The 25,069-nt window shown below is 41.7% G+C and overlaps 4 protein-coding genes and 2 non-coding genes across 6 annotated transcripts; 3 read left to right on the forward strand and 3 right to left on the reverse strand.

Moving 5' to 3' along the window:
• Positions 1 to 97: 97 nt before the first annotated feature.
• Positions 98 to 3,870, forward strand: rpl37 (ribosomal protein L37). The gene is made up of 4 exons (XM_057360318.1): positions 98 to 217; positions 717 to 852; positions 3,024 to 3,108; positions 3,766 to 3,870. The coding sequence occupies exons 1-4, from the start codon at positions 215 to 217 to the stop codon at positions 3,833 to 3,835; spliced, it is 294 nt and encodes a 97-aa protein (XP_057216301.1). The 5' UTR covers positions 98 to 214; the 3' UTR covers positions 3,836 to 3,870.
• Positions 2,883 to 2,961, forward strand: LOC130570818 (small nucleolar RNA SNORD72). The gene has a single exon (XR_008965016.1). It is a non-coding gene; the product is annotated as a small nucleolar RNA SNORD72 (small nucleolar RNA).
• LOC130570819 (small nucleolar RNA SNORD72) lies at positions 3,529 to 3,606 on the forward strand. Its single transcript, XR_008965017.1, has one exon. It is a non-coding gene; the product is annotated as a small nucleolar RNA SNORD72 (small nucleolar RNA).
• Positions 3,871 to 4,094: 224 nt separating the features above from the next.
• hwa (huluwa) lies at positions 4,095 to 6,125 on the reverse strand. The gene is made up of 3 exons (XM_057361073.1): positions 5,363 to 6,125; positions 4,834 to 5,020; positions 4,095 to 4,694 (listed from the first exon to the last, which is right to left on the reverse strand). Exons 1-3 carry the CDS (start codon positions 5,891 to 5,893, stop codon positions 4,528 to 4,530), a joined length of 885 nt encoding a protein of 294 aa, XP_057217056.1. The 5' UTR covers positions 5,894 to 6,125; the 3' UTR covers positions 4,095 to 4,527.
• A 1,621-nt stretch (positions 6,126 to 7,746) lies between these two features.
• On the reverse strand, positions 7,747 to 11,080 carry zgc:122979 (uncharacterized protein LOC641576 homolog). Its single transcript, XM_057361071.1, has 4 exons — positions 10,882 to 11,080; positions 10,070 to 10,316; positions 9,199 to 9,707; positions 7,747 to 8,387 (listed from the first exon to the last, which is right to left on the reverse strand). Exons 1-4 carry the CDS (start codon positions 10,972 to 10,974, stop codon positions 8,154 to 8,156), a joined length of 1,083 nt encoding a protein of 360 aa, XP_057217054.1. The 5' UTR covers positions 10,975 to 11,080; the 3' UTR covers positions 7,747 to 8,153.
• Positions 11,081 to 14,192: 3,112 nt separating this feature from the next.
• thbs4b (thrombospondin 4b) lies at positions 14,193 to 23,151 on the reverse strand. Its single transcript, XM_057360966.1, has 22 exons — positions 22,563 to 23,151; positions 20,939 to 21,136; positions 20,310 to 20,593; positions 20,118 to 20,220; positions 19,946 to 20,028; positions 19,397 to 19,448; positions 19,079 to 19,230; positions 18,686 to 18,823; positions 18,244 to 18,321; positions 18,001 to 18,153; positions 17,816 to 17,920; positions 17,610 to 17,717; positions 17,263 to 17,422; positions 17,062 to 17,180; positions 16,900 to 16,952; positions 16,557 to 16,750; positions 15,933 to 16,111; positions 15,804 to 15,852; positions 15,520 to 15,716; positions 15,265 to 15,437; positions 14,929 to 15,068; positions 14,193 to 14,652 (listed from the first exon to the last, which is right to left on the reverse strand). Exons 2-22 carry the CDS (start codon positions 20,955 to 20,957, stop codon positions 14,594 to 14,596), a joined length of 2,598 nt encoding a protein of 865 aa, XP_057216949.1. The 5' UTR covers positions 20,958 to 21,136; positions 22,563 to 23,151; the 3' UTR covers positions 14,193 to 14,593.
• Between the last annotated feature and the right edge of the window lie 1,918 nt (positions 23,152 to 25,069).

Here is a 25,069-nt window from a genome sequence, read left to right on the forward strand (position 1 = left end):
CCTTAAAGACAATTAGGCTACCTGTTGTTATATTATCCAATTACTTATTGCGATTAAAAGTAATCTACATAAGCTCGATATGTCGGTTTGATGAGAAAAGTCCGCAGTGGACACGGGGGACATATTTAGCGGTTGCACCGCAACATCGCCGGTACTTTTTTTAATGGTACACCAGCGCCATTTCCGGCCTCTTTCGAATCAGCTCTGAGGAAAGATGGTGAGTTTGACATCGTCTTGCACTGAAATCCTCTAACATCTGCTCAATAACGCTAGTTTCTCACTTAAATGATAATCATAACACAAGCATATATATTCAAGGCCCAATATCATATATAATGTTCGTGTTTTGTTGATAAGTAGAATTTGTAGTTTGATTATAACGGTTAGCTTGTAGCTTAGCCTTCATGTTGAAAAGTGGAAATGAGTTTACAACGAACCCAAGTCTTGATGCCTGTATTTTTTATGGGCGTTCTGAGTAATTACTGGCCTTGTATTTCACAACATGAGTTTTTTATGTCAATGTTATGTATCGACATAAGATTATAGATGCTTTCGTGGCATGATTTCTGAGGTAGCATGTCCACAAACATGTCTAGCGGAGTCTCAAAACCTACCTAGGCGACGTTGTTTTCTAAAGACCTGTATGCCAATGTTCATGAGACGTCTGTTGTATGACAAACACATGACGGTGATGTTATTCCTGTTTCGTTTTCTAGACGAAGGGTACGTCGTCTTTCGGTAAGCGTCGCAATAAGACGCACACTCTGTGCCGCCGATGTGGATCTAAAGCATATCACCTGCAGAAGTCCACCTGCGGAAAGTGCGGTTACCCTGCCAAGCGCAAGAGAAAGTGTAAGAATGACTTATTTTGTAGTAATGTGAATGTTTCGGGTGTCAGTTTGGTTTACATTAGGGCTGCAGCTATCGATTCTTTTACTAATCGAGTATTCTACTGATTTTCCATCGATTAATCGGGTATTCGGATAATAAATACTTTTTCTTTATTAAAAAGCAATACTAAATATACAAGAGAAAATAAGACAGGTCTCTTAAAATGAGTAAAACAACTAATTTGTTTCCTTTTTAGAACAATTAGTTTTTATTGCTGAAATAGCATACATTAATATCTGTGAAAACTAAACCCATTTAGTACATTCCATTGCCATATTAAATTCAAAATGCAATATAATACAAATATATAAATAAGAAACATGAATAAAAATGGAAATAATAATTTCAAACAATAGCCTAAGACTTTTATTTTTGCAGGTTGTCAGATGCTTATTTTTTAGTATGTCTGTTTCTTCACTCAAACAATAACATGTTTGTGAAATAAACTCTAAGCGCAACTCTGGAGGTGAAGTTCATGTCCTCATTCAGCGCAGACGCAGACAAATTCATGAGCATCACGCGTGTAGCACGTTAAACTGTGCAGTTCATTCACTGACACGCAGACCAGACAGATGAAATGTGTTTTAACAGGATTCGGTGTCCACTAGTCCGCATCTAGTTTGATGGACTCAATGCAGCCGGAAAACAAGTTTCACTCGTAAAATAGACTAAAACTAAGTAAAATATCAGTTCACCATTTCAATAAGCTATTAGGGCTGTGACGGTGGCAGTTTTTTACCACCACGGTGGTAATAGACAAATCGACCGCGGTGGTGCGGTGGTTGAGAAATATATATTATTTATATAAATAATATTTATATTATTATATTTGCGTGTAGCAACCACATGACGAGTGGAAGAGAAATATAAACCTTATTTAAATACTTGAAATTGTTAAATAATTGAAATATGATATCTGAAATAAATGAGGATGAAACATCCGTCAATGTTTAACTTGCAAATCCATCAGTGAAACGGCACACTACAGCATATAAAACATTTAAATAAACATCATTAAATAATGAAAACTTAAATGATATAAGAAAGCTAAATACTAAATAAAAAAGCTCTTGTTGCAGTAACTTCAGTCAGTGGCGTATTAACCCTTACAGTCCTTAACAATTCCATTTGAAACAAACTGTTTAAACCTACATTGGCTTTCCTATTCAGATTGCCATAAAAACTTTACTTTTTCCGACTCGTTGATGTGAAACTTTCTTGTTGACATTGTCCAGATTAAAATGTGTACAGCTGCACTAAATGCGCGTTCAGAAGATGTGCACAGGAGCGCAAATGAAGAGATGCTCTCCGCACCCGCCTGCAAAACCTGCACGTGCTCCGACTAAAAAAGCAAGCGGGTCATAGCCAGTGTTTATTTTACGTATCTGTTCATTTCACAATAAGATCCATTGCAAAACCCGCAGAATAACCTGGGTTTTTGCCGTGCAGGCCTGCGCTCGAACGCACCAACGGAAACGTATGCCAATAATTTCTGTTAATTTAAAATCTTTTAAATAAAACCATCCACAACTGAAAGGCTACAACTAGCAATCTTTATCGCAACTCTCATATTTATTACACCTATATTTGTCAGAGTGACGTGCACTACCGCCGGTGGCAGTTTGCCACCGTCATGGCACTTTACCATCGCGGTGGTGCGGTTGTTACGGCAACCGTCACAGCCCTATAAGCTATCAGTTATTTATCAGCATGAGAAATACGTGTGAGCGTGTGAACATACTAAAACGCGTGTCTCTCACGGTGAATGCATGAGACTTCAGAGCGCTGTAACATGAATAGTTTAGCGGGCTGTGCGTCAGTAATAACGGTCCGTGGGGAAACGCAGTGCTCCGTGTGTACTGTAGTTAAATGGATTAAACGAGGCTTCGAGGCAACAAAAATTGCCTCGATGATTTTTTGTATTCGAATAACTCGAGTTACTCAAGGAATCGTTTCAGCCCTAGTTTACATCAACACCTCCAGCATTCTTACGCTTACCTGTGATGACCAAAAAATAAATGTCTGAACAAATGACTGTCTAGTGATATTAGTTTTAAACTGAGGTAAGCCCGAAATGGTTGGTGAGATATTCTGTGTGTTGTGCATATGTTTTAATAGCGTTGTGTTCCTAGACAACTGGAGCGCAAAGGCCAAGAGACGGAGCACCACGGGAACCGGACGCATGAGACACATGAAGGTTGTGTTCCGTCGGTTCAGGTGAGATGCCGTTTTGCAAGCTTAATTTATGCTGCATTCCAGACCCCTTGGATTTAGGATATTTCCCACCTTAAACCCGGAAATAACGTCTGGATTTATTAACATTAAAAAAAGCAATATTCCAGAAATTATTTCCTGGTTATGGTGGGTAATGCCCTATATCAGAGGTGTCTGGAACGCAGCATAAGTATGTTGTGTTTTTTATTCTTGAAGTTTGAGTTAATTGCAGCTGTTTATTTTGTAGCTTTTTCAAAGTGTCTTCAGGCTTCTTTAAGACGGTTGTCTGAGTTTTCCCCCTTTCTTATTTTGTGCATTTTTTACGTAATTCAAGCGTTTAGTTAGAGATGTTCCTTCAGTGGAATCCTGAAAATTGTCCATTTATATCAAAGAACATTGTAGTTTTGGCAGTATTTATGCACTTGCTTACCAATGATGTCCAAAAATAAATGTCTGAACAAATGACTGTCCAGTGATATTAGTTTTACACTGAGGTAAGCTTGAGCTGTACATTAACTTGCGTACTTCTCATAGGATGTTGTTTCAGTTATCCTATGCTGCTGTTTTTCATCACAGTGGTTTTACACAGTCATGTTTGTCTGCTGACTTTTACTGGCTGAGTTCTTGCTGTTGTGTGATTTTGTGTTGTTTGTTTTTCAGAAACGGATTCCGTGAGGGAACAGTGCCCAAGCCCCGTCGGGCAGCAGTGGCTGCATCCAGCTCCTCATAAACTGTGTTTCCAATAAAAGTGATGTTTGAAAAGTCTGTCTTGTCCCCTCTTTTATTTCTGTCGAATATTCTCAATCAGTATTTATAAGTTTAATGTGTAGAGGACTTGGCTATGGTCATTTCCAAAGCTTTTAACATTTAATCAGGTTTAGGAATTCAATATTCTGGATTGATTGCTTTCAATTTTAGAACAAACTGCAATCTGTTACACTTTTACATTTGATATGGAATACTGTTGACACAGTAGCTTGTAATAAAAACTTTATTCAATTCAGACACATCTAAATACATTATATTAATACAATGTGTAGGGTGTTAAAACAACTCAAACATCTTGACAAAACCGCCTTTTCTGAGGACCTCAGCAACTGAGAACCGATTGTGACATAAAACACTTAAAATTAACAAACATTAAATGTGAAACTTCAAATATGCACAAAACAATATGTGGTCAAAGATCTCTAAAGTGAAAACTAAATTGTAGTGATAGTGTAAATATATTTGTGCGAGCAAAACACGGCTGTTTCAGAAGTGAACTTTTTTTACTTGTATGTGTATTTGACGTGACGAGTTGCAGTTAAAACCGCAAGTGAACAAGTGCATAAACCCAGACTCGGCTCAGCTAAAGTTCTAGAGACAGACTGGCTGAATTGAGCCATGTTTAAGAGTTCTCCAGTTTCTATGGAACAAGTTCTAGACCCAGTACTGTTTGGTAGTGATGGGGTGTGCGTGGTGTCTGTGTTTGGGGACGTGGTTCTGAGTGACGTAACTTGGGTCGTAGTAATCCCATTCCAGAGCGGACGCCCAGGCTGAGCCTGGGAATCCATCGCTGTCCATAGAAAGGATACGCAGAGACACGCCTGCACAAACAATCGGGTGAATTCAAAGACTGGATAAACTTCAAGCACAAATTAACGTAAAGTTTCTGCAAAAGACCACCCAGAATAGAGTCCACTACTGTAGATACATTCATCTTCACACTAATGACATTATACTGACCTGCACTGGCTCCGAAGTCACTGTCCAGTCCTGGGCCTCCAGCAGAAGGGCTGGATGAAGGCACGTAACAGGAGTTCTCTGGCGGGATGCTGCTGGCCGTCTCACACTCCACGCGGATCTTATCCAGATTATGACTCTCCAGGTCCATGGTGCTGCTTCGACGCATGGAAACCATTGGAATGGAGAACTGTAACCAGAGCAATTAAACTTCTGTGTTACATAGACTGGCATTAGCTTCCAACACAAAAATGTACCACAAGTCGATTAAACTCAAGCCATATATTGAGCAAAACCTATTTTCCTGTCTATTTCTCATGCCTTTGAATCCACTTCCCATATCAGATTTACATTTAGTCATCAAACAATATTGCAGTATACTATTATGTTTATTCTAGTAAATTGTATTGTATTGCGATTATACTTTAGTACATTAAACATATTCTGCGGTATTAACTATAGCAAATGAATAAAATGTAGTAAATACTGAAGAAGTATTTACAATAGTAAGATTCAGATAAACTGTGCCTACCCCGTTTGGAGTCACATGAAGTGCGGGTGAGTTCGGTGGCACCGTGTTTATTCGCTCAGTTTCCGAATCACTGGACTGCAGCAGAACCGGGGCGCTTTTCCTCCAGCTTGGCACGCGCCGTGGCCGAGACCCGGGGTATGTGGCCCCATCCGGGTGTAGAAACCTGCCGCGCTGTCCGGTGGCCCTTCTCTCCGCCGAGGAGGTCAAGGACGACGTGATCGGCGGCGCCAGCATCGGTTCCGAAACAGAAACATAGTTGGTCTTCCTGTGCGGAGCGAACACAGGTTCGTCAGAGAAGCGCGTGACCCTGTGGCGGGTGGATAGAGATGAGCGCATGAGCGAGATCTCGGACCCGCAGCGCTCCCTCTTCCTCCGGGTCAACAAAAACAGCTTGTAGCCCACAAACAAACAGTTGATGAGCAGCAGCAGAATCACGCAGGGAATCAGTACCAGGATCAACAGCGCCAAACTGGACACCGGGAGGCCCTCGGCTAAGTTGGGTGAGGGCACAGCCGATCCCAACTGCGACATTTCATCACAAATCAAGGACGCACCTGTGACTTTGATTCTTACTTACTGATGCGTTTATGTAAAATAATAACTATAAAACCCCTAAAACGGACAGCAAACAGTTGCGCACAGGTGCGCTCCGTTGACATCAATTAATACCGACACTACTCTGCGCTCTCACCATGTGTAAGTGCTGGAGTACGGAGCTTTTGTCACTTCAGCCCTTCAAATCAACCATTTACAATAACATTGATGTCTTACCTTATGTATTTGGTTCTATTTGGTGGTCTAACTCGTCTGCAAACCCTCACAATGTTCAGTAAGTAAATGCACTTTTGCAGGGCGTCCTGTGGCTTCTCTCTGCGCTTGATGGTTAAAGACTTTCAGCTGAGGTAAGCTGAAATCAAGACTCGTGGTTTTCCTAAATACGTAACTTCAGAACCCTGTCATTTCACAGATTGGAAGGTAAATAGCAAGCGGTGACATAATTGTCTTGGAGTATGTGTGTATAATACGATTAATTCGCTTTTTTGCTGTTTTTATCGGGTCAGTACCTAGTAATGTCCAGATGAGGTCGCCACTAAACGCCAATCACAGGTTTGTAAAACAGAAATGCATGTATCGTACCCATGAAATTAACACTACGATTACGTACTTCTTAATTAGACGGACTTTGTTTAAATCAGGGCAGTTTGTTGTATCCACATTGTACTGCAGTAGTTATGAATACATTATTATGACTGATGTTTCTTCTGCGTAAAGGCTTTAATTTTGTAATTCAATGGACTACGTCCTCTTAAGGTAGACAGGTCAATTCTCCCAAAGCAGTATTTCATTTGTTTGGTTTCGTGAGAGACCTTTTTGTATCAAAAAACAACTTGTGCTAAAAACGGAATTGCCTCGATTCATTTAATGACCAAGAGGGGGCAGTATAACATTAGACAAATTTGAGATTAAAATCATTTTGTGGGTTTTTTGTATGAATACTTTACGAAGTCATGACTATTAAAACACACATTCCTATATGAACATTCCTGTTAAAAAAATGTTTTTGGGTGATACGTACATTCATTTTGTAGACACGTAAGGTGCAGTATGAAACACAAGTCTGTATCGATCTGGTTTCTTGAGGCTACTAAAATACAAGCAAAGAATATATGTGTGTGCACCATGTGTAGCTCATTTACATCATGCAAATGCTGATTGTTACTAAAACTCGCAAACATTACACTTCTTATTTAGCGTGGACCGTTTTAGAATCATCTGGGATCAGAATTCACTGATTCTCACTGATTAATGTCACACAGCTATTAAAAGGCCATTCTGACCCTGAGTAAGTGTTTGGCAGTTAAAGGCGTGAGAATGATTCACGAGCTCTGACTGACACGAGACAATGTTCTTCTCACATCACACATTTACACATTCACTGTGAACCACAGTCGGTTGTGCTTGAAAGGATATCAGTAACAAATCTCAGCTGTAACAAATGACTTTTGAGAAAATGTCAAGTCGTCTCCCAAATAAATGAAATAGGCTGCTCATGTTATTTCAAACACTTGCTGACTTTGCTTCACAGAACACATGGTTCCCAAGTGGATAAAGTGAATTTCATTAAAAGCTTTGTAGCATGGACTCGAAGTCAACCACACCATGTCCTCAAGTAGCCCTGAAGTTCATTAGTAGGCTATTCTCATCCACAGAACAAACTGTGAAATAGGATTGTGTCGCAACGGAATATGCAGAAAGATCAACGTTTTTTAATTTATTTTATTCATACTAAAGCATTTTAATGCCTGGTCTTCAAAGGAGAAATGTTTACTGTGTCAATGAAAAGTTGATGTCACGTAATCGAGCCACCAAAGACCACAATCACCTTTCATTAATAAAACTTTATTGATCCTTATAAAACATGCATTCGTCATACACGGCAGGTTACATATGTTAGAAATCCACATCATCTCAGTATAATCTTTACAAATAATTCATTGGAACATGACACAGGAATCTCTCATAGAGACTAAATCACTGACAGTTCTGTACGCAAGTACAAGGTCGTCATGGATAAAGAAGTATGTTAACACTTCAGAGTAGCACCTCCGCGTGGTTTCAGAGAAATGCAGGTGTGTGTTCGAAACATTTCGTCTCGTACAGGTATTACGTATACACGCATGTCTACGGTTTGTGTGAGTGTGCGTTCGATGTGTGTGCCTCACAGAGACAAACGGCTGACGTCACGTGCGTCAGTGAAATTAGTGTGCGTCCACTTGTGTGTGCTCAGTAGTTAACATTGTCCCAAGCTGTGTTTGATGATCTCCTTGCTACTCGGTGGAATGCGATCGGGGAAAACCACTTGAAACTCCACCAGCAGGTCACCACGCTGGGCGGGGTTTTTCACTCTGGGCAGCCCCTCCCCTATGAGGCGTCTTATGGATCCTGGCCGTATGACATCACTGCATGGGAGGGGCTTCGTCTGTCCGTCGAGGGTTGGGACGTTCACTGTGCATCCACACAGAGCCTGAAAAGAAACGAGGAATATTTTGTTTAATATTTTGCATCCTTACGCTTCCTATAGATTAGAATGACTTCTATTGCATCTCGGCACAGAACCGAGTTGCGCTTTGTGACTCCTAAACTGTTATATCACACACTGCAGTGTTGTTGGCAGGAGATGAACCAGCAGGAGTTATAACGCCCCTCCGGCATATGTTATAAGATCTATTCCACTTGTGCATATAATGTGGTTTGGTTTTATATAACGCGAGCATCTATTATGAGTTGAATGCGGGCGGAATATAGGCCAGACAGATTGAACCTCGCTGTTGTGCAAGAGCAGCTAATCGCTCTCATTTTTCATCGACGCTACAGTCTGCGGGGGATGAGAGGATGTGGGTGGATAGAAAAAGATGAAGTGGATGTGGAAAGGAGAGGGAGGGCGAAAGGTTTGTTTAGAATGGAAATGTCAGAATTAGAGAATGAATGGGTTTAAGTGGGATCGAGCGGGGGGGGGGTTTGGGAATGCCAATACGATTTATTGATAACAAATAATTGGTCAACTTCTATCGATTTATCAAAATAGTTCAAAGAGAGAATAGAACGACGATGGAGGAGAGCAGGAGGAGAGGATGACAGAATGTGTGCGAGACGATGCTGAGGAGGTGGTTGTGTGAGATGGGAGGGGGAGGGGTGTGTGTGTGAGTGAGTGAGCCAAGGCTGCGGGGGCGAGATGCTAAATTTAGAAGCTACTCTCTGCAGAGGCTTATTGAGTCCTGGAGACTGCGAGGGAACATTTCGTACCGCACACACACAAACGCACGTACGCATCTCACCTCTCGCAGCGTGATGATGGAGGTGTAAACAACATGCGAGCCATCTCGTCTGAACTGGGCGTGCTTCTTCTCCTTAATCACGAACGCCAGGTCGTTCGGGGCGTGGCCTAGCATCTGATGCCCCTCCTTGGGAAAAGTGATTCTCGTCCCCTCTTTCCATCCTTTCTGCACCTCGACGTCGAACACGCGCTCTTCCGGCCTCACCGTGTGCTTGTCCGTCTGACGGAGGCGGCTCACTTTCACGCGCTTCGTCACCCCCGTCAGGATGTCCTCCAGTGACACGAGGATCTCGTGGACCTCGGCCCCGCCCGGCGGCTTGAGACCTGCCTTGTTGCCATGGTGACGGCTGAGGTGGGGAAGGGGGTTTCGCAGGAACGGGTTGAAGAGGTCGTCGTCGGAGTCGAGGTCAAAGTCGAAGAACATGCGCCAGGCGTGGGCGTCGGCTTTGGATGCGCTTTGGGAGGGGTCGCTTTTGTTTCCTGTGGAAGCCACACCCCCTTTGGGCAAACCTGGGGAAGACGGAACAACTGTTAGAAAACATAGTCTGAGGGTTTCCCGAGAGCTTTGCGAGCATGCGTGTGGAAAGAACTTAATAAAATCTTGTTTAATAATTAATCATGTACGTCTGCAGCACATTGTGTGCATGTGCAGAAGGAGAGAGAGAGTCAGTTCTGCTGGGGATGTCTGAACCCATTGCACTCACTGTACATTTGAACTCAGATACTGTGTGTGTGAGCAGTTCCCAAAGATCTGTCCCAAAGTGTAAGCTTCTATATTCATTTATTATTCTTTTTCTAAATACAATTTTGACATTTTAATCCAAGACCCCAAACCCTCCAGGACATACTTTGGAAATATGTTTTGTTCTCACCTTGTTGATCATAGACGCTGCGTTTCTCTGGGTCTGTCAGAACGTCGTAGGCTTGTGCAATCTGTTTGAATTTGTCCTCGGCGTCTGCGTCTTGGTTCTTGTCAGGGTGGTAACGGAGCGCCAGACGCTTGTACGCCCGTCTGATCTCCTCCTCGTTGGAGTCACTTGGAACGCCAAGCACAGCGTAGTAATCCACACACCCGGGTGAGGGCGGGGGACTAGACACCTCAGGCTCCTCACGCACCTCCTGCACACACAGAGGGAAGAAGTTTAGAATAATCTTGTCTCTAGTTTTTAAAATAAATCAGATTATAGGGTGATGATGGAGATTAATGTTAGTTTGGGTAAAGATGAGACCACCTTAAAAATTCAGGGTGTCATGTATAGATTAGTGGTTGATCAATCCATGCATTTTTTATTTTGAATATTTTGATACACTGTTGCACTTGGGCAAAAATTTCAAACCATGTTTTGCCATCTCTCCATCAGTATGAAATAATGTTTATTGGCATTCACTTTATCATTATATACAATTTTCAATTATATACAATTTTCAATTTTTCAATCCAGAATGGAATGAAAAATTATTAAAAATTAAAAAATTAAATTTTTATAATAATGTTTCCTTAAAATATGTATTATATATGATAAAAATGCCTGTGCAATGCACTTTGATTAAAAGTAAAAGAAAACTATACATGTGTCTTTATTCTATAGCATGCACTCAATGTCCAAAGTCTTTGCATGTAAATAAACTAGTGGAGAACTTGGAAAATATCGACTTTCTGCATTTTAAAATGTAATCCTCTCACCTCTGAGGTCCATCCCTCCTCGCCGTGGATCACTCGCACTTTACACTTGACATTCTTGTGTTTGACGCCGAACTGAGTCCAGATAAGAACCATGGTGCTGATGCTGAGTGTGTTCCGCGCGCGCTTCAGTTGCCGTCTGCTGCATCTCCCTGCCGCTCTCCTCGCGCTTTTATACCCGCGCTCTACACACAGCGCCCACGCTGCGTGACCGAGCTTCCCCGAGCCTGCCCATTTTCCACGTACACGACAGGGAATACCGCGTGCCCACCAATCCACTCTCGCCGCTCGTGCTGGATGCGATGAGCCTCACGCGGATGTAGCAGCCCATCGCTCCATGTGTAGGAGCGTTTCCGGAATTCACAATCAGTCTCCATCACTCCCTCCCTCCCTCCATCCTGCCTGCCTAAATTCGGCTCTGTTACACATTGTTCTTTTAGTTTGTCTGCCAGCTTTTTGGATGAAAAAGTTATGAATGAAAGTGACCTATGATTTCGCATAGAATGGAGTGAAAAAGAAAATGAAGACATAGGGCACAATTGTAACAAGAGGGCAATATCTATCTTCATATTTCCTCTCTCTTTTCTTTTTTAGATGGATAGATTAGGCTACTGGGTCTGAGGGACATTGGGTAGCATGAGACCGGCATACCAATGCGCATCACCATTCATAACCAGCATGTTTTATTTTAATGCGTGATTTATTACTTGGCCACATTAATATGTATACTTAACCTTTTCTATTAACAACCCCACTGAGTTTCTTGACTATAATTAAACACAATAATAATTTGAAACATAACTGCATTATATGTTTGGTGCTATTTAGAAAAATATGCTTTAAACACAACGTTGTCCTAACGTTAGTATTTGGTTTTCGTTTGGTTAGGCTACTTCCAAAACTAACGTTCTGGGAACCAAAAACTGTCAGCTGTTTTTTAATGTTTAAGAATAGTTTCTACATTCATGTCCAAGTACCCCTGGCCGAAAACCTGCCACTTGTGAAAAGCATGTCTTGTGCTTGAATGTCAGTTTTATTCTTCATATTTGATGCTTGTGGATTTTTGATATAATGCAATGTACACTTCAATGTCCCTTTGTGCCAGAGTGAGGTCAAAACAGATGGGGGGGGGGAGCGCTTCACCCACACATGCAATTAAAGACAATTATTTTGTGCTTGTCAACGCCGGTGGCTTGTGTACTAATAGTTTTTATGCTCGTCAAAGTGGCAATTCAATGTTCCTCTCTCCGCGGGCATTAAAAGCCATTTGGCATCCACAAAAGCGCGTTCACAGACTTTCCGTATCCTAGCGTTAACTGAGCGTTAACGCATTAAACGGAGCCATGGGGAATGTCGCATTACGCAACGTACGTGCAGGTGAATCGGCGCGCAGTCCTCGGTACATAAATGGCCATATTTCCTTAGTGTTGAGCGATCAACCAATCACAGAATAAAGAAGCGTCAGGATTCTCGCTGTTACCGGAACGTTGGACAAATTTGGTGTATATGATGTCCCTCTCTCAGAAACGCCTGGAAATCATTCAGTCAGATTTTCTCCATTTTGAGGCAAGACAGAAAGAGCAGAAAAACCGAACTGACCGGTGTAAACGAAACCTCGAAATCTGACCGGCTCGACTAAAAAGATGAATGTGAGAGAAGGTGTGTGAGTGTCTCGTCGTGTAAACGTTTGTGAGGAAATTAAGGGAACATCGTGAAAGCGCGGCGTCTGGGACATTTGAGGGAACATTGTGCTTCTGCGGTAAAACTCTCAGCAGGGGCTCCCGAAAAGTCGTGATCTCGCTTTTTTAATAACGCGCGACGCGTGACAGATGTCCAACTGTGCCTCACAATTTGCGCGCCCTCATAATGCTGATGTCTGTTGTTCGCGCGCTGCGAGGACCGCCGTTATTAGCGGCGACTGAGGGCTAATTTAAGCCCTGAATAAATTAAATCAAATCACATCTATTAAGGTTACACCCTTATTGAGCGATGTCCAGTAAGTTAATGAAACTCCCCTTGTTTGTTCAAGATCTTCTTCAACGGTCCTCAACAGATTTTGACTTTGCATTTGGTTACACAACAACGTAACCAAATGTTCAGGGTAATTATTTGGAACAAAAACTGATAACATGTTTAACTAACACGTCGTTTTGAACTTATATTTATGCAAATGTCTAAATGTTCTTGTAAGACTGTTGCTGGGGTGTTTTGGGAAACCCACCCCATAAGTCTATCTCTCCTAGTCCTTAGATGTCCTTTCATTGCAAATCAGTGAGATTTTTCAGGGAATATTAAAATAAAGAGCACATAAGACCATAAAATGTTTTGTAATCATTCGACACAACAATACCGTCTAACCATTACCCCATTTTTGCCATATGTGTGTGTGGGTGTGTGTGTTGTAGGATGGCTGTGTGTTGCAGGGGAGTGACATTCGCAGGTACGGTTCTTCCTACACCACTTTCTTCTTCTGCACTCAGTTTCCCTCGCTGTGTGACACCGTAAAGGTTACAGGGGTGATTCATAATGAGTAAAGTGGTATTTGAAAGCACTTCTCGCTTCAGTTCCAACCCTCAAGTGGGATTCATTTGGTTGTGTAACGCTATTCACAATCAACTACTTTATCAGTGAGTTCAAAAAGACAGACAGTCTGACCGAACAAATTCATATTCAAGGGGACACGAGGTAAGGCACAGAAGGGGAACACAGTGAGGTTCTAAAAATAGCTCAAAGCTGTACTCTATGAACTTTAGGACCATACTGCCACCTGCTGGCCTTGTAGTCTAAATGTTCTTGGAGAAAGATTTTCCCCCAAAGTCTAATCAAACCGCTTCCACATACAGCAGGAATGTGAACAGGGGCTTGCTGAGGTTAGCATGAGCTAAGAGCGAAAACAGCAGGAACTCTCAGTGTTACCTCACCCAGGCAAAAATGTTACAGAAGAAACCTTCAAAATGAAAATTCTGTCATCATTTACACGCCCTCTTGTCATTTCAAACCTGTATGACTCAACACAAAAGAAGATATTTTGAAAAATGTTGTTAACAGCCCCCCCCATTCGCTTGCATTAGTTACGATAGAAGTAAATGGGGGGCTGTGCTGTTCTGTTAACAACATTTTTCTAAAGATCTTCTTTTGTGTTCTGCAGAAGTGGGAAAGTCATACAGGTTTGAAATGACAAGAGGGCGTGTAAATGATGAGAGAATTTTCATTTAGAAGGTGAACTGCTCCTTTAAGCCTTGTCTGTGAAACCGGGCGTTGCGGTCTTACTTGAGGTTTGGAACAGATGTATTGTCTCAGGGCCACAGAGCAGAATCTTGTCAAAATAATCACAATCTTATTTTTTATTGTCAAACAGAATGTGAGACATCAGGTGTACATTTTTCCTTTTTACATGTTTGAACCTTTCTGTAAATATTGTCTTAACAATGGATTTGATGATTTTCATTCTAGGCAATTGTATTGGAAAACAGAAGATACTATCCATCTTTTATCTAAATGTTATATGAACTAGTTTATTTGCATGAGGATTTTTAAACGCTAGAGTAAAAAAAATGAGTGGATAAAAAAGGCATACACATTGTGTATACACATATCCCAATTTTACACACACATTGTGCAAAGCTGTGTTTTCAGAAGCACACATGAATGTGCGTAATGGTGCGAGTATATACACTCACACACACTCAAGTGTGTATACCGATATTGGAGTTATTTACAGCGGGTCCACGCCGTGTTGTGTGCTGAACTCCTGGAAATCCTCTGGGATGGTGTCTATAAAGAGATACAATACAAAAATGGTAAGTGTGGCTTTTGTACATTTTAGCTACATGGGGTAAGTTTATGTATTCATTGTTGTATGTGTACAGCTGCGCCGATACCATCATTTATCAATATCACTCGTCATGAAGTTATACGTATATAAATTTATATAAATATTGATATCATTTTCAACAGGTCTATTAACATGATATGATGGATGAATATAACCATCTATCTGTTATGAATGTTGCAGTGGTGTTCCTGTGAAACATTCGTGTGCGTTCTCACCATTGCAGCGGTACTTCAGGTTGGACCAGATGATGTTTTCCTGAGAGAAGCAGAAGACACCCAGTCTTCCACCTCTCATTGTGGTATCAATTGTCACCCCAGAGTCTGCCACCAGGTCAGAGCCCTCATAGAATCGCACCCTAAACACATAAAAGTCCATTACTGAATCATTTCGAGTTGTGACCTGTTTCTTTTTCATGTGAATCGCGTGACTGATATGTCTCCTTGTTTAAAACCGCCCATTTGGAGTCTCTGACTATCACCTCCTAGGTCCATTGAGCAGGTCTCAAACTTTTGCTTGATCTTAAGTTAGAATCACGTGTTTAGTTTGCTCACCTGATGTATCCGACCTGTGGGCGGTGCTGCAGATACCAGCGGTATGACACTTTATCTTTCCAGCCGACATTCCGTGGATCCTTCCACAGCAGACGCACCTGATCATTAGTGTCACCGGTGTGCCAAAGAGAGTTTCTCAAATGCTCACCTGGTCCAGATTTAGATTTCACTGCCTGCGAGATAAAGACAGCGAGAGCTCTGTTGGTTTCATGCAAGACACAACATTTACATTCACAATCTCAAAATTCAGCCGACCTTTAGCTGAATGCCAGGTTCGGCCACGGCTCTGAAGGGCGTGGCCTGCCAATACGTCTGCTCAGTTTGTTTCCACATCACGACATAAAAACTAGAGGAATCCTGGTATCCGAAGATAAAGCCGGCGTAGTCGTCATCAGTCACTGTATTCACGTGGAACGTACCCTCGAAGTCAACGCCGCTGAACGCAGTGTAGCCTGGTGTCATCGGAGAGGGGTATGATGACTCAAAATGTTGGAATTCGTACAATAGATCATAATACAATAAAAAAATAAACCACCCACCGACAGCGAGGCCTGGGTCACTGTTCATGGTCTGGACAATCTCCATTCCCTTTACAGCAAGACAAGAGTTTGTCAGACTCGTACATCACAATCAGAATTTTCTTTGTACGTCTGCTACTGATCTGTTACCTGATTCAGAACCACCCAGTTGGGGTCAATCTGAGCATCACCTTCTGGGTCCAGTACGACGGTCTGATAGGCTCTGAAGTCTGTCAGGGTGATCTCTGCGTTTTCCGGGCAGTTATCAATCCTGTCAATCACTTTGTCCTGGTCGAAGTCTGATTCGCATATGTCACCCACCCCATCACCTGGATAGTGAAGAGAAGAACAAAAACGTTTGGTCACACTTTATTGTAAGGTCCAGTTCTCGGTTTATTAATTACGACCTTTGCTTAGTTAACTCTTAATTTGTTGCTTATTAATAGTTAGTAAGGTAGTTGTTAGGTTTAGGTATTGGTTAGGATTAGGGATGTAGAATATGGTCATGTAGAATAAGTGTTTATAAACAGCCAATATGCTAATAATAGGCATGCTAATAAGCAACTAGTTAATAGTGAGAATTGGTCCTTATACTAAAGTGTTACCAAACTTTTTTGTTAATCACCAAGTAACAGTATGGTCACATGAAGTTGAGTAGATTCTTTTTTTCGGTAAATATTGCTATTAATGTACCACAGTTCATGGTGCATGTATGGCATACTGGAATTGGTTTGAAACCAAAGCTTAAGAAAGGCCTTTATGGTAAGTACTCACTGTTGTCATCTATCTGGTCAGAATTGGGCACCAGCCGACAGTTATCAGGTCCGGGAGGAATTGTGTCGGGAATACCGTCATTATCATCATCGTCATCACACTCATCTCCCAGTCCGTCTTTATCTGTGTCTAACTGGGAGCTGTTTATTACCAGTGGGCAGTTGTCCTTGCTGTCTTGATGACCATCACCATCACTTGAGGAAGCAAAATGTTATATCAAAAAAGTTGTGAATATCTCAGAACGTTTATAGATCATTAGTCTTAATGTAAAAAAACAGATAAACCTAGTCTTACTGCACTTTGCTTGGTGTAAAGAAGCAACAAAAAAAGTCGCTCGTCTTACCTGTCTTGATTTGTGTCACAGGAGTCTCCAACGAGATCATTGTCAATATCAGACTAGGGAGAAGATTGAATGCAAATATGAATATTCTTTATCTTATCAGGATTATTATTTCAGAAAAATATGAATCTTTTGTATATTTGATTGCGTGTTGCCTAGAAATACCTGGTTTGGATTTGGGATATCAGGACAGCTGTCACACGCATCTCCCACCCCATCCCCATCACGATCCAGCTGATCACGATTTTTCACCCGCTGGCAGTTATCCAGAACGTTTCTTATCCCTTACAATAAATATGGGGTGACTCGGCAGCAGAAAGACAAAACACGGACAAATCTTTTGTTATTGTGTACGTGATCTCTTACCGTCTCCATCCATGTCATTGTCACATGCGTCTCCGAGGCCATCTGAATCTGTGTCTCTCTGATCTGGGTTATCCACTCGGACACAGTTGTCGCATGCGTCGCCGTGACTGTCTTTATCACTGTTCAGCTGGTCTATATTCGGCGTCAACCAGCAGTTGTCCTAAAATTCGTAAACATGCACACCAAAACATAGTAATTTCTTTATTTTTTATCTTTGACTCTGGGGTCTGATTATTTCTTCATCAATGATAGAAAGACAAAAGGAAACATCGGAAAGGAATAAGCACAATATTCCGAGTTAAAAAACACATAAAAGCTATGCAACTAATGATCCCATTTGTGTTTACCTGCTCGTTGAGAATTCCATCGCCATCTGCATCTGGGTCACATGCGTCACCTTTCCCATCGCTGTCTGCGTCCTCTTGTCCCGAGTTTGGAACGGTGACACAGTTATCCTGGTTGTAAGAAAAACAATATGATTCAGCTGTTCTTGAGACAGACAAATTATATCTCCAGAGCAAGTCAATACCGACTGCATTGTTGCCATAGTTACCTTTCTGCAAGTGGGGTCTCTGCAGCGAAGCTTCTCGTCCGGGTAGCCATCGATGTCTGTGTCTTTTCCGCAGAGAAAACCATTTCCAGCCCACCCAATGCCACACTAAAGCACACAAATGTAACGTTTACCACAAAGCACAATACATTTGGTCCTTGTTCAGCAATCTATGTGCGACTATGTACCTGACAAGTGATGGTCCCGTCTCTCTCCTCTGTGCACTTAGCGTTGGGGTCGCAGGGGTTGTGCAGCCGGTTTCCACAGCTTTTCTCTGGCTTACAACCTCGGATCTGGTCACCTGTGAAACCGGTCTTACATCTGCCACATTGATATGATCCCTGCAGTCAAGAGAACAGACATGTAATTGATTAAATCTGCTTTTTAATCAACATTTAAGATCACGGAATCGTGTTGATGTCAGTTCTCACCACAGAGTTCACACAGATGGAATCGGCAGTGCAGCCTCCATTATCTGGACCTTTACACTCGTCGATATCATCACACACCTACAACAACAACAAAAAACAGGAATGAGAGATATGAAGCTACATGCGCTCTATTGTAGCTAAGGCTTCAACGCTGCTCTTAACACGTGCTGCTTTGATCATATTTAATAAGTGATTTGACTTATGGATGTAATATTTCTATTTAATGTTAGGATTATGCTGGGAACCGATATGAATGCCAGTTGTTCAGTAATCATTAGTCGCTCATCAAAAGATCCGCGACAAACAGGGTCAAAGCTGAAGTTGCTTGAACTTTATGCACTAGTTTATGTTACTACGTCTAACCCGTGCAGTGTGATTTTTGAGATGTCACCGTCGCATCACGTTTCAGTCTTTTGATTTCAATGTGTTGGGGATGACATACCTGCTTGTGCGTTTGTGCGAAGGCCACGCCCACACCCTCCACCGGTTTGCCAGTGAATCCAAGTGGGCAGGCTTCACAGCGGAACCCTGGAGCCATGTTTACACACCTCACGCCCGGGAAACACGGGTTAAACTGGCACTGCAATTTATAGACACACGCATGCCAATGCCATTCATTCATTCAGATGTTAATTCAGAGAGAACCATATCTTTTATTCCCCCCATTTGATCAGATGGACTGCCCCATCCTTCAGTAGCAACAATTCTAAAGATCATTTTTTTGTCTTTAAAAAAAGATCAATTGGACTAGGGAGAAAGGTTTGTGTTCTGTGAAGGAACATGTTTTTTATCTCGAGGAAATATCAAGGATTCCTCATGATAGTAGATACTATACCTCATCAACATCATCACAGCTGTATCCATCCCCTGTGTATCCATCAGGGCACGGTCCACACTCCAGCCCATCCTCTGTTTCTATGCACATATCGACACGGAAACACACTCCAGGAGTACACTTTGGCTTTACCACCTCCGATCCGCCCAGTCCTAGAAATGTAACAAATTATGTGTTGCATGCGGTCGGAAATAACGGTACGTCATGGTTAAGCTTTAGAGTACATTTTTGGCAGGTGTTCAGTGGCATATTTGCGGTCATGTTAAAATCTCATTCGCGCAAGTGTTGTTTGATGCTTTGGCTCGTGTGGTGTCTTACCACAGGCCTGGCACTCAGAGATGGTGTTTCTGAGGAAAGATGTTTCCTTTACCTGTAAATGCATTAACGCACACATATTAGAGCGGTAAAAAAGCAATGGAAAATAAGAATATTCAATTAATTAATATGATTCATAATTAATATGATTAAATTAATTAATACAATTTAGTGGCATCTAGCGGTGAGGTTGTGAATTGCAACCAATGACTCAGTCCACCCCTCCCTTTCGAAGCACTACGGTGGCTAACACTGAACTAAGATGTCGTCACGTTTTCGCTTCTTTGCCGAAGGAGATAACGCACTTATGAAACGCCCACTGTAGAGCAGTTTGTCCGTTTAGGGCTACTGTAGAAACAACATTGCGAATTCCATGCAAGGGAGCCGTGGTGTTTGTAGATAGAAATAGCTCATTCTAAGGTAATAAAACGTTTCATTACGTAAGGTCTTTATACACCTCCGAAGACATAGTTATACATATTATATTGCATTTCTGTCAATAGATCCTCCAAAAAACTACACACTGGACCTTTAAGAATATACAAATTTTACCTGCTGAATGAGAACATCTTTTAGCTCATTAATGACCTTCGTCAGCTCCAGCATCTGAGTAGTGAGCTGTTTAGTGTTTAGCCCTAATAAACAGAAAAGAAACTCCGTTTATTCACCATTTCTCTGAATCGATTCTGCATTCCGCATTGAACACTTTTGACTTTATCGTTACCTAAAGTCTGTACGGAGTCACTCTGATGAGTGTGGCAGTCCTGAAGTGATGCAACATTTTCCATCGTATCACCGAATGCCAGTTTGAGCTCCTCCAACTCCTCCTGCCCATCAGAACACAAGCCACAGAGGCCGTTCATACCAGCACGTGAAAAACACAGTCCGCGTGCATGTAACTAAACGTGTCATATACTTGCGCTTTCCCCTGCATCGTTTTGAGTTCAACTCCCTGGTGACTGTTTAGACCGTTGAACACAGCGGGTAAATCTCTCAGGGTCTCCACCAGCCTGCAGTCTACGTGTAGCTCCACACCGGGCACAGGTATCACCCCCTGGCCCTGCGGAAACGCCTTCGGACCGCCTACTTCCAGTCCCTTCAGATGGAAAAGCAAGCGATGCTTTTCCCCGTCGGCCAGTTTGAGATTGTTAAAGGTGACGGTACCCATCCTGCCATCTCGGCGGAGGTATCGTAAGCTAGCTACAGAGAGAGAAAGAAACCATAATGTAGTAGCCTACCTTTAAAACTAAAATGTTTTCAATCTTATTTGTATGCATTTAGAGAACATTAATTAGCACACGATAATAAATGGATAGGTAATTTAACTTAATTTACTCAGATTTGTAATTTGCACCACATTTATTTGACTTAAATTGTTTGGTAAACATGAAATTAAAAAGAACCATATTTACTTGCTTTGCAAAACTTGCACTCGGCTTTATTATAATCAAATTATCCAAGCAGTTTTGCCAACGGAAAATGTTCATAACATTTGCTTGTGAAACAACTCTTCTTTAAGCCCATATCTAAAAGTCATCTTCATACCTTTATTGAGTTTTCCCATTACTGTAAACTCAAAGTACTTGCTGTTGTCTTGCGGGTTATACAGAGTAAATACGGTGGTTCCGGTTCGAGGCTGGAGACGGAACGTTGTGAGAATAAAGAGCTCTGTTACTCCCTGCTCTGCCAAACCTCCATGCAGTAGATCTGGCAGACAGTCCGGCTAAGTTAGCAGGTTATACACTGCAAGAGGAAACATTAATAAAAGGTTACATAAGTGTTATACAAAGAGTTATTCAAACACAAAGCATCCCGCTCACAAACATAAAGTTGTTCCTCATGCTAATGCATGCTGGGAATGATGCCCGAGTCTTTTTAGGTTGATGTCATTCTGTTAGACAGTAAATGCTGTCGCTGTTCATGTAGCGAGTTGAATCATGAATTTATCTATTTTTGTGGAGTTTCAAAAGACTAAATGGCAAGACTGTCTATAGATTGATTTTAAATGTTTTGGAGTTCGGTGGGTTTTGAAGGATCGAAGACAAAATGTTCCTTAATTTCAAGTTCTTAGTTTAATGTGTATTCTGCTGGGTTCCAGAATAAAATAAAATTTCTTGAATTTCAGATTAATGTCTGCTGATACCGATGGTGTAATTGAGATTGACATAAACTGGGATTGAATTGGATCTTCATTAAAGATTTTTAACGGAAAACTTCATGAAAGCTTCAGCCGTTGTGGTGTTGCTATCGGATGTCAAACACAGATGTCGGTTGTTATGGCGATGGCAGTCTGCCATAGGCTGAACAGGCAAATATGGTGTAAAACGCAATTACTTAAATGATACTAAAATGACATTTTTCCTATAGTGTAACAGCGAGAGATGACCAGACTTATTTTCATGACTGAGCAATCAGTAAGAGAATCGAAAAGTAAAACTAAACAAAATTCTCGCCAAATCCAAGCCTCTGGTTGGAAAAATTTTGGGAACAGTAGCAACCACTAAACCACCATCTTTCTTTGTTTAACGTCACGTGCACTTCTTTGGCTTCACTTTTTTTTAGAAAAGAAGTTGAATTTGTCCATTTCTTTTGTTGCTCGAATGCATCGTTTTGTTTACAGACGATGTGCTAAAAAGTTTAGATGCAGAACGTGATTGCCAACATATGTGTTTGGGGTTTATTTGTTATTGGTCACTCAAATGTTCAAACATGCGCTGACACACGGCTTCAAGTTAACGTTGCTCAGACAAGTATTATGCGTTCATATGTTTTGATTTCAGACGAAAGCCCCGAATTAACTACCATTAACACACACAAACAGCAAAATTGGAGCCCGATGTGTTGTGATAAACACATCAACATTGCGGAATGCAAAGATAGACAAATTAAAAGAAACAAATGGCATGGGGATACAGAGAAAGAGCAAGAAAGACACTGAAGGAAAAAATAAGGAAATCAGACCCTCTTAGAGTCAAATTGACATGTACAGCTTGTACAGAGATTTTACGAGACTAACGGATAAATGAGGAAAGCGAGTGAATAAAACCTCAATGAAATGCTATTAAGAATGAACTCAAATACTCAAAAAGTGTATTCAGGTAACGTAGGCAGTTCTTGAATGAAAAAAACACTTATTTCTTTAAAAATGAAATAATACAATAGTACTTACCGGTTGATTCTGCGTTTGCCGAACTTAAACTCAAAATCAGAGAAACGGCCGCGAGGAGATGCATTATGCATGGCATCTTTACCCACAACCTTCTGCCTACTAACAGAAGGAGTGTGTGAGCTGATCTTTGGTCCTTGAGACGGTCTTCAACGTCTGCTTTTTGAGAGTATGAACGTGAATTGATCTGTATGTTGCTGTATCAGCAGAGAAAGCCTTTGAGCGACTGAACCTTCAAGAGCTCTGTGTGTTTGTTTGAGGGACAGGAGAAAAGAACGACTTCTGTGTACATTTGGGTTTTAATGATGTGTGTGTGTGTTGGGGTGAGGTAACAGGCTGTCTATCAACTCACAGCAGCTGTGGTGGGCGGAGTTATGCGTCTAACAGACGCCCCCATGCTGTGTGGGCGGGGCCGTATAAATGGTGGGGCCAGGCTCACGTCTCAACTCTTATTGGTACCTTTTATGAGCTTCCATTTGTTCCACATCCTTCGTCCTCCTTTTCCATCCATCCGTCCTTCCTTTCTCGTATCGTCACATACTTTCCCGTCATTTTAACGTACAGGCGCCATTAAAACGCCTGCTGAGGTGGATCCGTGGGGAATTGTTTAAAGATAACTGGACGGTGTGATGCTAATGTTCCATGAATGTCTGATTCTCGCACAGAGGATTGCCTAATAAAAAACATGAAAACAGATCCACGTGAACGGGGCAGACATGTGGTTAGCGGTGTCTTAATGATACAAGAGCAATTCCAACCAATTATCACATTTTTCAACACAATAACACTTTAAAAAATCCAATAAACATATCTAAAAACCAGAAGATTAGAGACTCGAGACTGGCCTGCTGGCAACATCCCAGAACACATGGCAACCTCATAGCAATGCTCTGGCAATCAAAAAACACTCAGCAACATATGAAAACACTCATGACATCATAGCAACGTCCTGGCAACCACCTACAATTGCCAAGCTTGTGGTTCGGTCCTCTCTTCGGAGATGAGATCTCTTTAATATTTCAATAATTTCATCAATGAGAATAAATGGAAATGGAGTCTCATCTTCATCTCAGATATTTCTCCTGAGGAAAAGAGCCAGAAAACTCACAAATGTTTGTGAAGTATACAATCAAAAATCAATATTATTGAAGATCTCAATATGAACTCTCATCAAATTCTCAAATCCAGATTATTTTACCTCAACAATCTACATTCATTTTACACCTATATGCTCTTCGTGCATCTTAACACTCGTCTCACTTGTTTATGTTTTGATTTCTCATAAGCAATCTTAAGAGAAACATCTGAGACTAAGTAAATACTTAAATCAAACACAACTGAAAACTCCATCAAATCTCCTGAGCTACAGTATACAAAAGCACCACTAAACTAACAATGCAGTTTCTACACTTTTTCTTTTTTCACAGTTAAAATGTGTTAAAAGCTAAACAAACAGTCAATTATTTTATCCTATGTATTTGTTTTTTAGAGACGGAAAAAAAGAAATCGTCTACAATCGCTGCTCATGTGGCAAGCATCCAGTAAATGACTCACGGCGAGCGGTCACCATCAATAATAACAGACCCATTCTAATACACCAGACTGATATTCACACCGCCGGCCGGTCCATCAAACTGACCATCGAGCAACCACGCCATGATGCGGTGAGTGACATAATCCCACATCCTAATCAGAGCGTCAAACGCTGCTCTGTGTGTGTCTCAAGAGACCAAATTACAGTCTTTAGCTGAACCTGCTCTGTCATTAAACCTTTCCGAGGCATTATGGGTATGTTAAGACCCAGGTGGTCGAAGTTCTGGAATGTTCTTCACATTGGCGCACGCATGTGTTACAACAGGATCTGGCCTGAAGTTTTTCTCTGGAAGTCTAGTTCTGTTGGAGCAAACACACACACACACACACACACACACACACACACACACACGGTGTCCTTTTGTTCCTATCATAGGTTGAGATGGCCCGACGAAAGCTGTTCATTTGCCGTAAGACGACCTTGCTAATGATCTTACCATGTGTGTGAGCCTAAAGGTTCGACTGCACAACGACACATCCACGTCTGTGTTTGTGCAAGAACACCCACAATAATGTGAGTTGGAAATGAGATTCTGTGCGAGTCTTTTAACAGACATGGCTACCGACATACCTGAGTGTCCCTTTCACACACACAGACCCTGTTCGGTGCGTTTATTGGAGTAGGTTACGCTGGTGCTTTTAACAGCCTGTGTAACTGGCCATGTTACATGGACTTTAGGGGCATGTAATTGTCCAGACGGGTTAAAGTGGGGCACTAGAATGTTCTCTTAAACTCCTCCGGGGAAGTATAATTTTTTTCCGACCCCTCTTGGGACGGCTGAGTATTGTCTTGACCTCATGTGGGACGGTGGAATATCATCTCCACGTCCCACAGAACTTTCGATACTTTTTACGCAATAAAAGATCTGTTTGTCTGGATTCAGACGGGTTTCATAGTTCCGTCAAGAATGAGACAT

The sequence above is a fragment of the Triplophysa rosa genome, linkage group LG19 (assembly GCF_024868665.1).
Source record: "Triplophysa rosa linkage group LG19, Trosa_1v2, whole genome shotgun sequence".
Taxonomy (NCBI): domain Eukaryota; kingdom Metazoa; phylum Chordata; class Actinopteri; order Cypriniformes; family Nemacheilidae; genus Triplophysa; species Triplophysa rosa.

What these genes read in the sequence shown, in the direction of transcription:
- rpl37 (XM_057360318.1), top strand. An exon ending in TGCCAAGCGCAAGAGAAAGT is followed by an intron (nt 853 to 3,023) that starts GTAAGAATGACT and finishes TTGTGTTCCTAG; the next exon opens with ACAACTGGAGCGCAAAGGCC. An exon ending in GTTGTGTTCCGTCGGTTCAG is followed by an intron (nt 3,109 to 3,765) that starts GTGAGATGCCGT and finishes TTTGTTTTTCAG; the next exon opens with AAACGGATTCCGTGAGGGAA.
- hwa (XM_057361073.1), bottom strand. Translation starts at nt 5,893, where the DNA reads ATGTCGCAGTTGGGATCGGCTGTGCCCTCACCCAACTTAGCCGAGGGC. An exon ending in TTCATGTGACTCCAAACGGG is followed by an intron (nt 5,021 to 5,362) that starts GTAGGCACAGTT and finishes CTCTGGTTACAG; the next exon opens with TTCTCCATTCCAATGGTTTC. An exon ending in TGACTTCGGAGCCAGTGCAG is followed by an intron (nt 4,695 to 4,833) that starts GTCAGTATAATG and finishes TTGTTTGTGCAG; the next exon opens with GCGTGTCTCTGCGTATCCTT.
- zgc:122979 (XM_057361071.1), bottom strand. Translation starts at nt 10,974, where the DNA reads ATGGTTCTTATCTGGACTCAGTTCGGCGTCAAACACAAGAATGTCAAG. An exon ending in CAGCGTCTATGATCAACAAG is followed by an intron (nt 9,708 to 10,069) that starts GTGAGAACAAAA and finishes CGTCTTCCCCAG; the next exon opens with GTTTGCCCAAAGGGGGTGTG. An exon ending in CCATCATCACGCTGCGAGAG is followed by an intron (nt 8,388 to 9,198) that starts GTGAGATGCGTA and finishes GTTTCTTTTCAG; the next exon opens with GCTCTGTGTGGATGCACAGT.
- thbs4b (XM_057360966.1), bottom strand. An exon ending in AACCTGGCATTCAGCTAAAG is followed by an intron (nt 15,438 to 15,519) that starts GTCGGCTGAATT and finishes TTTATCTCGCAG; the next exon opens with GCAGTGAAATCTAAATCTGG. An exon ending in CCTGAAGTACCGCTGCAATG is followed by an intron (nt 14,653 to 14,928) that starts GTGAGAACGCAC and finishes ATCTCTTTATAG; the next exon opens with ACACCATCCCAGAGGATTTC.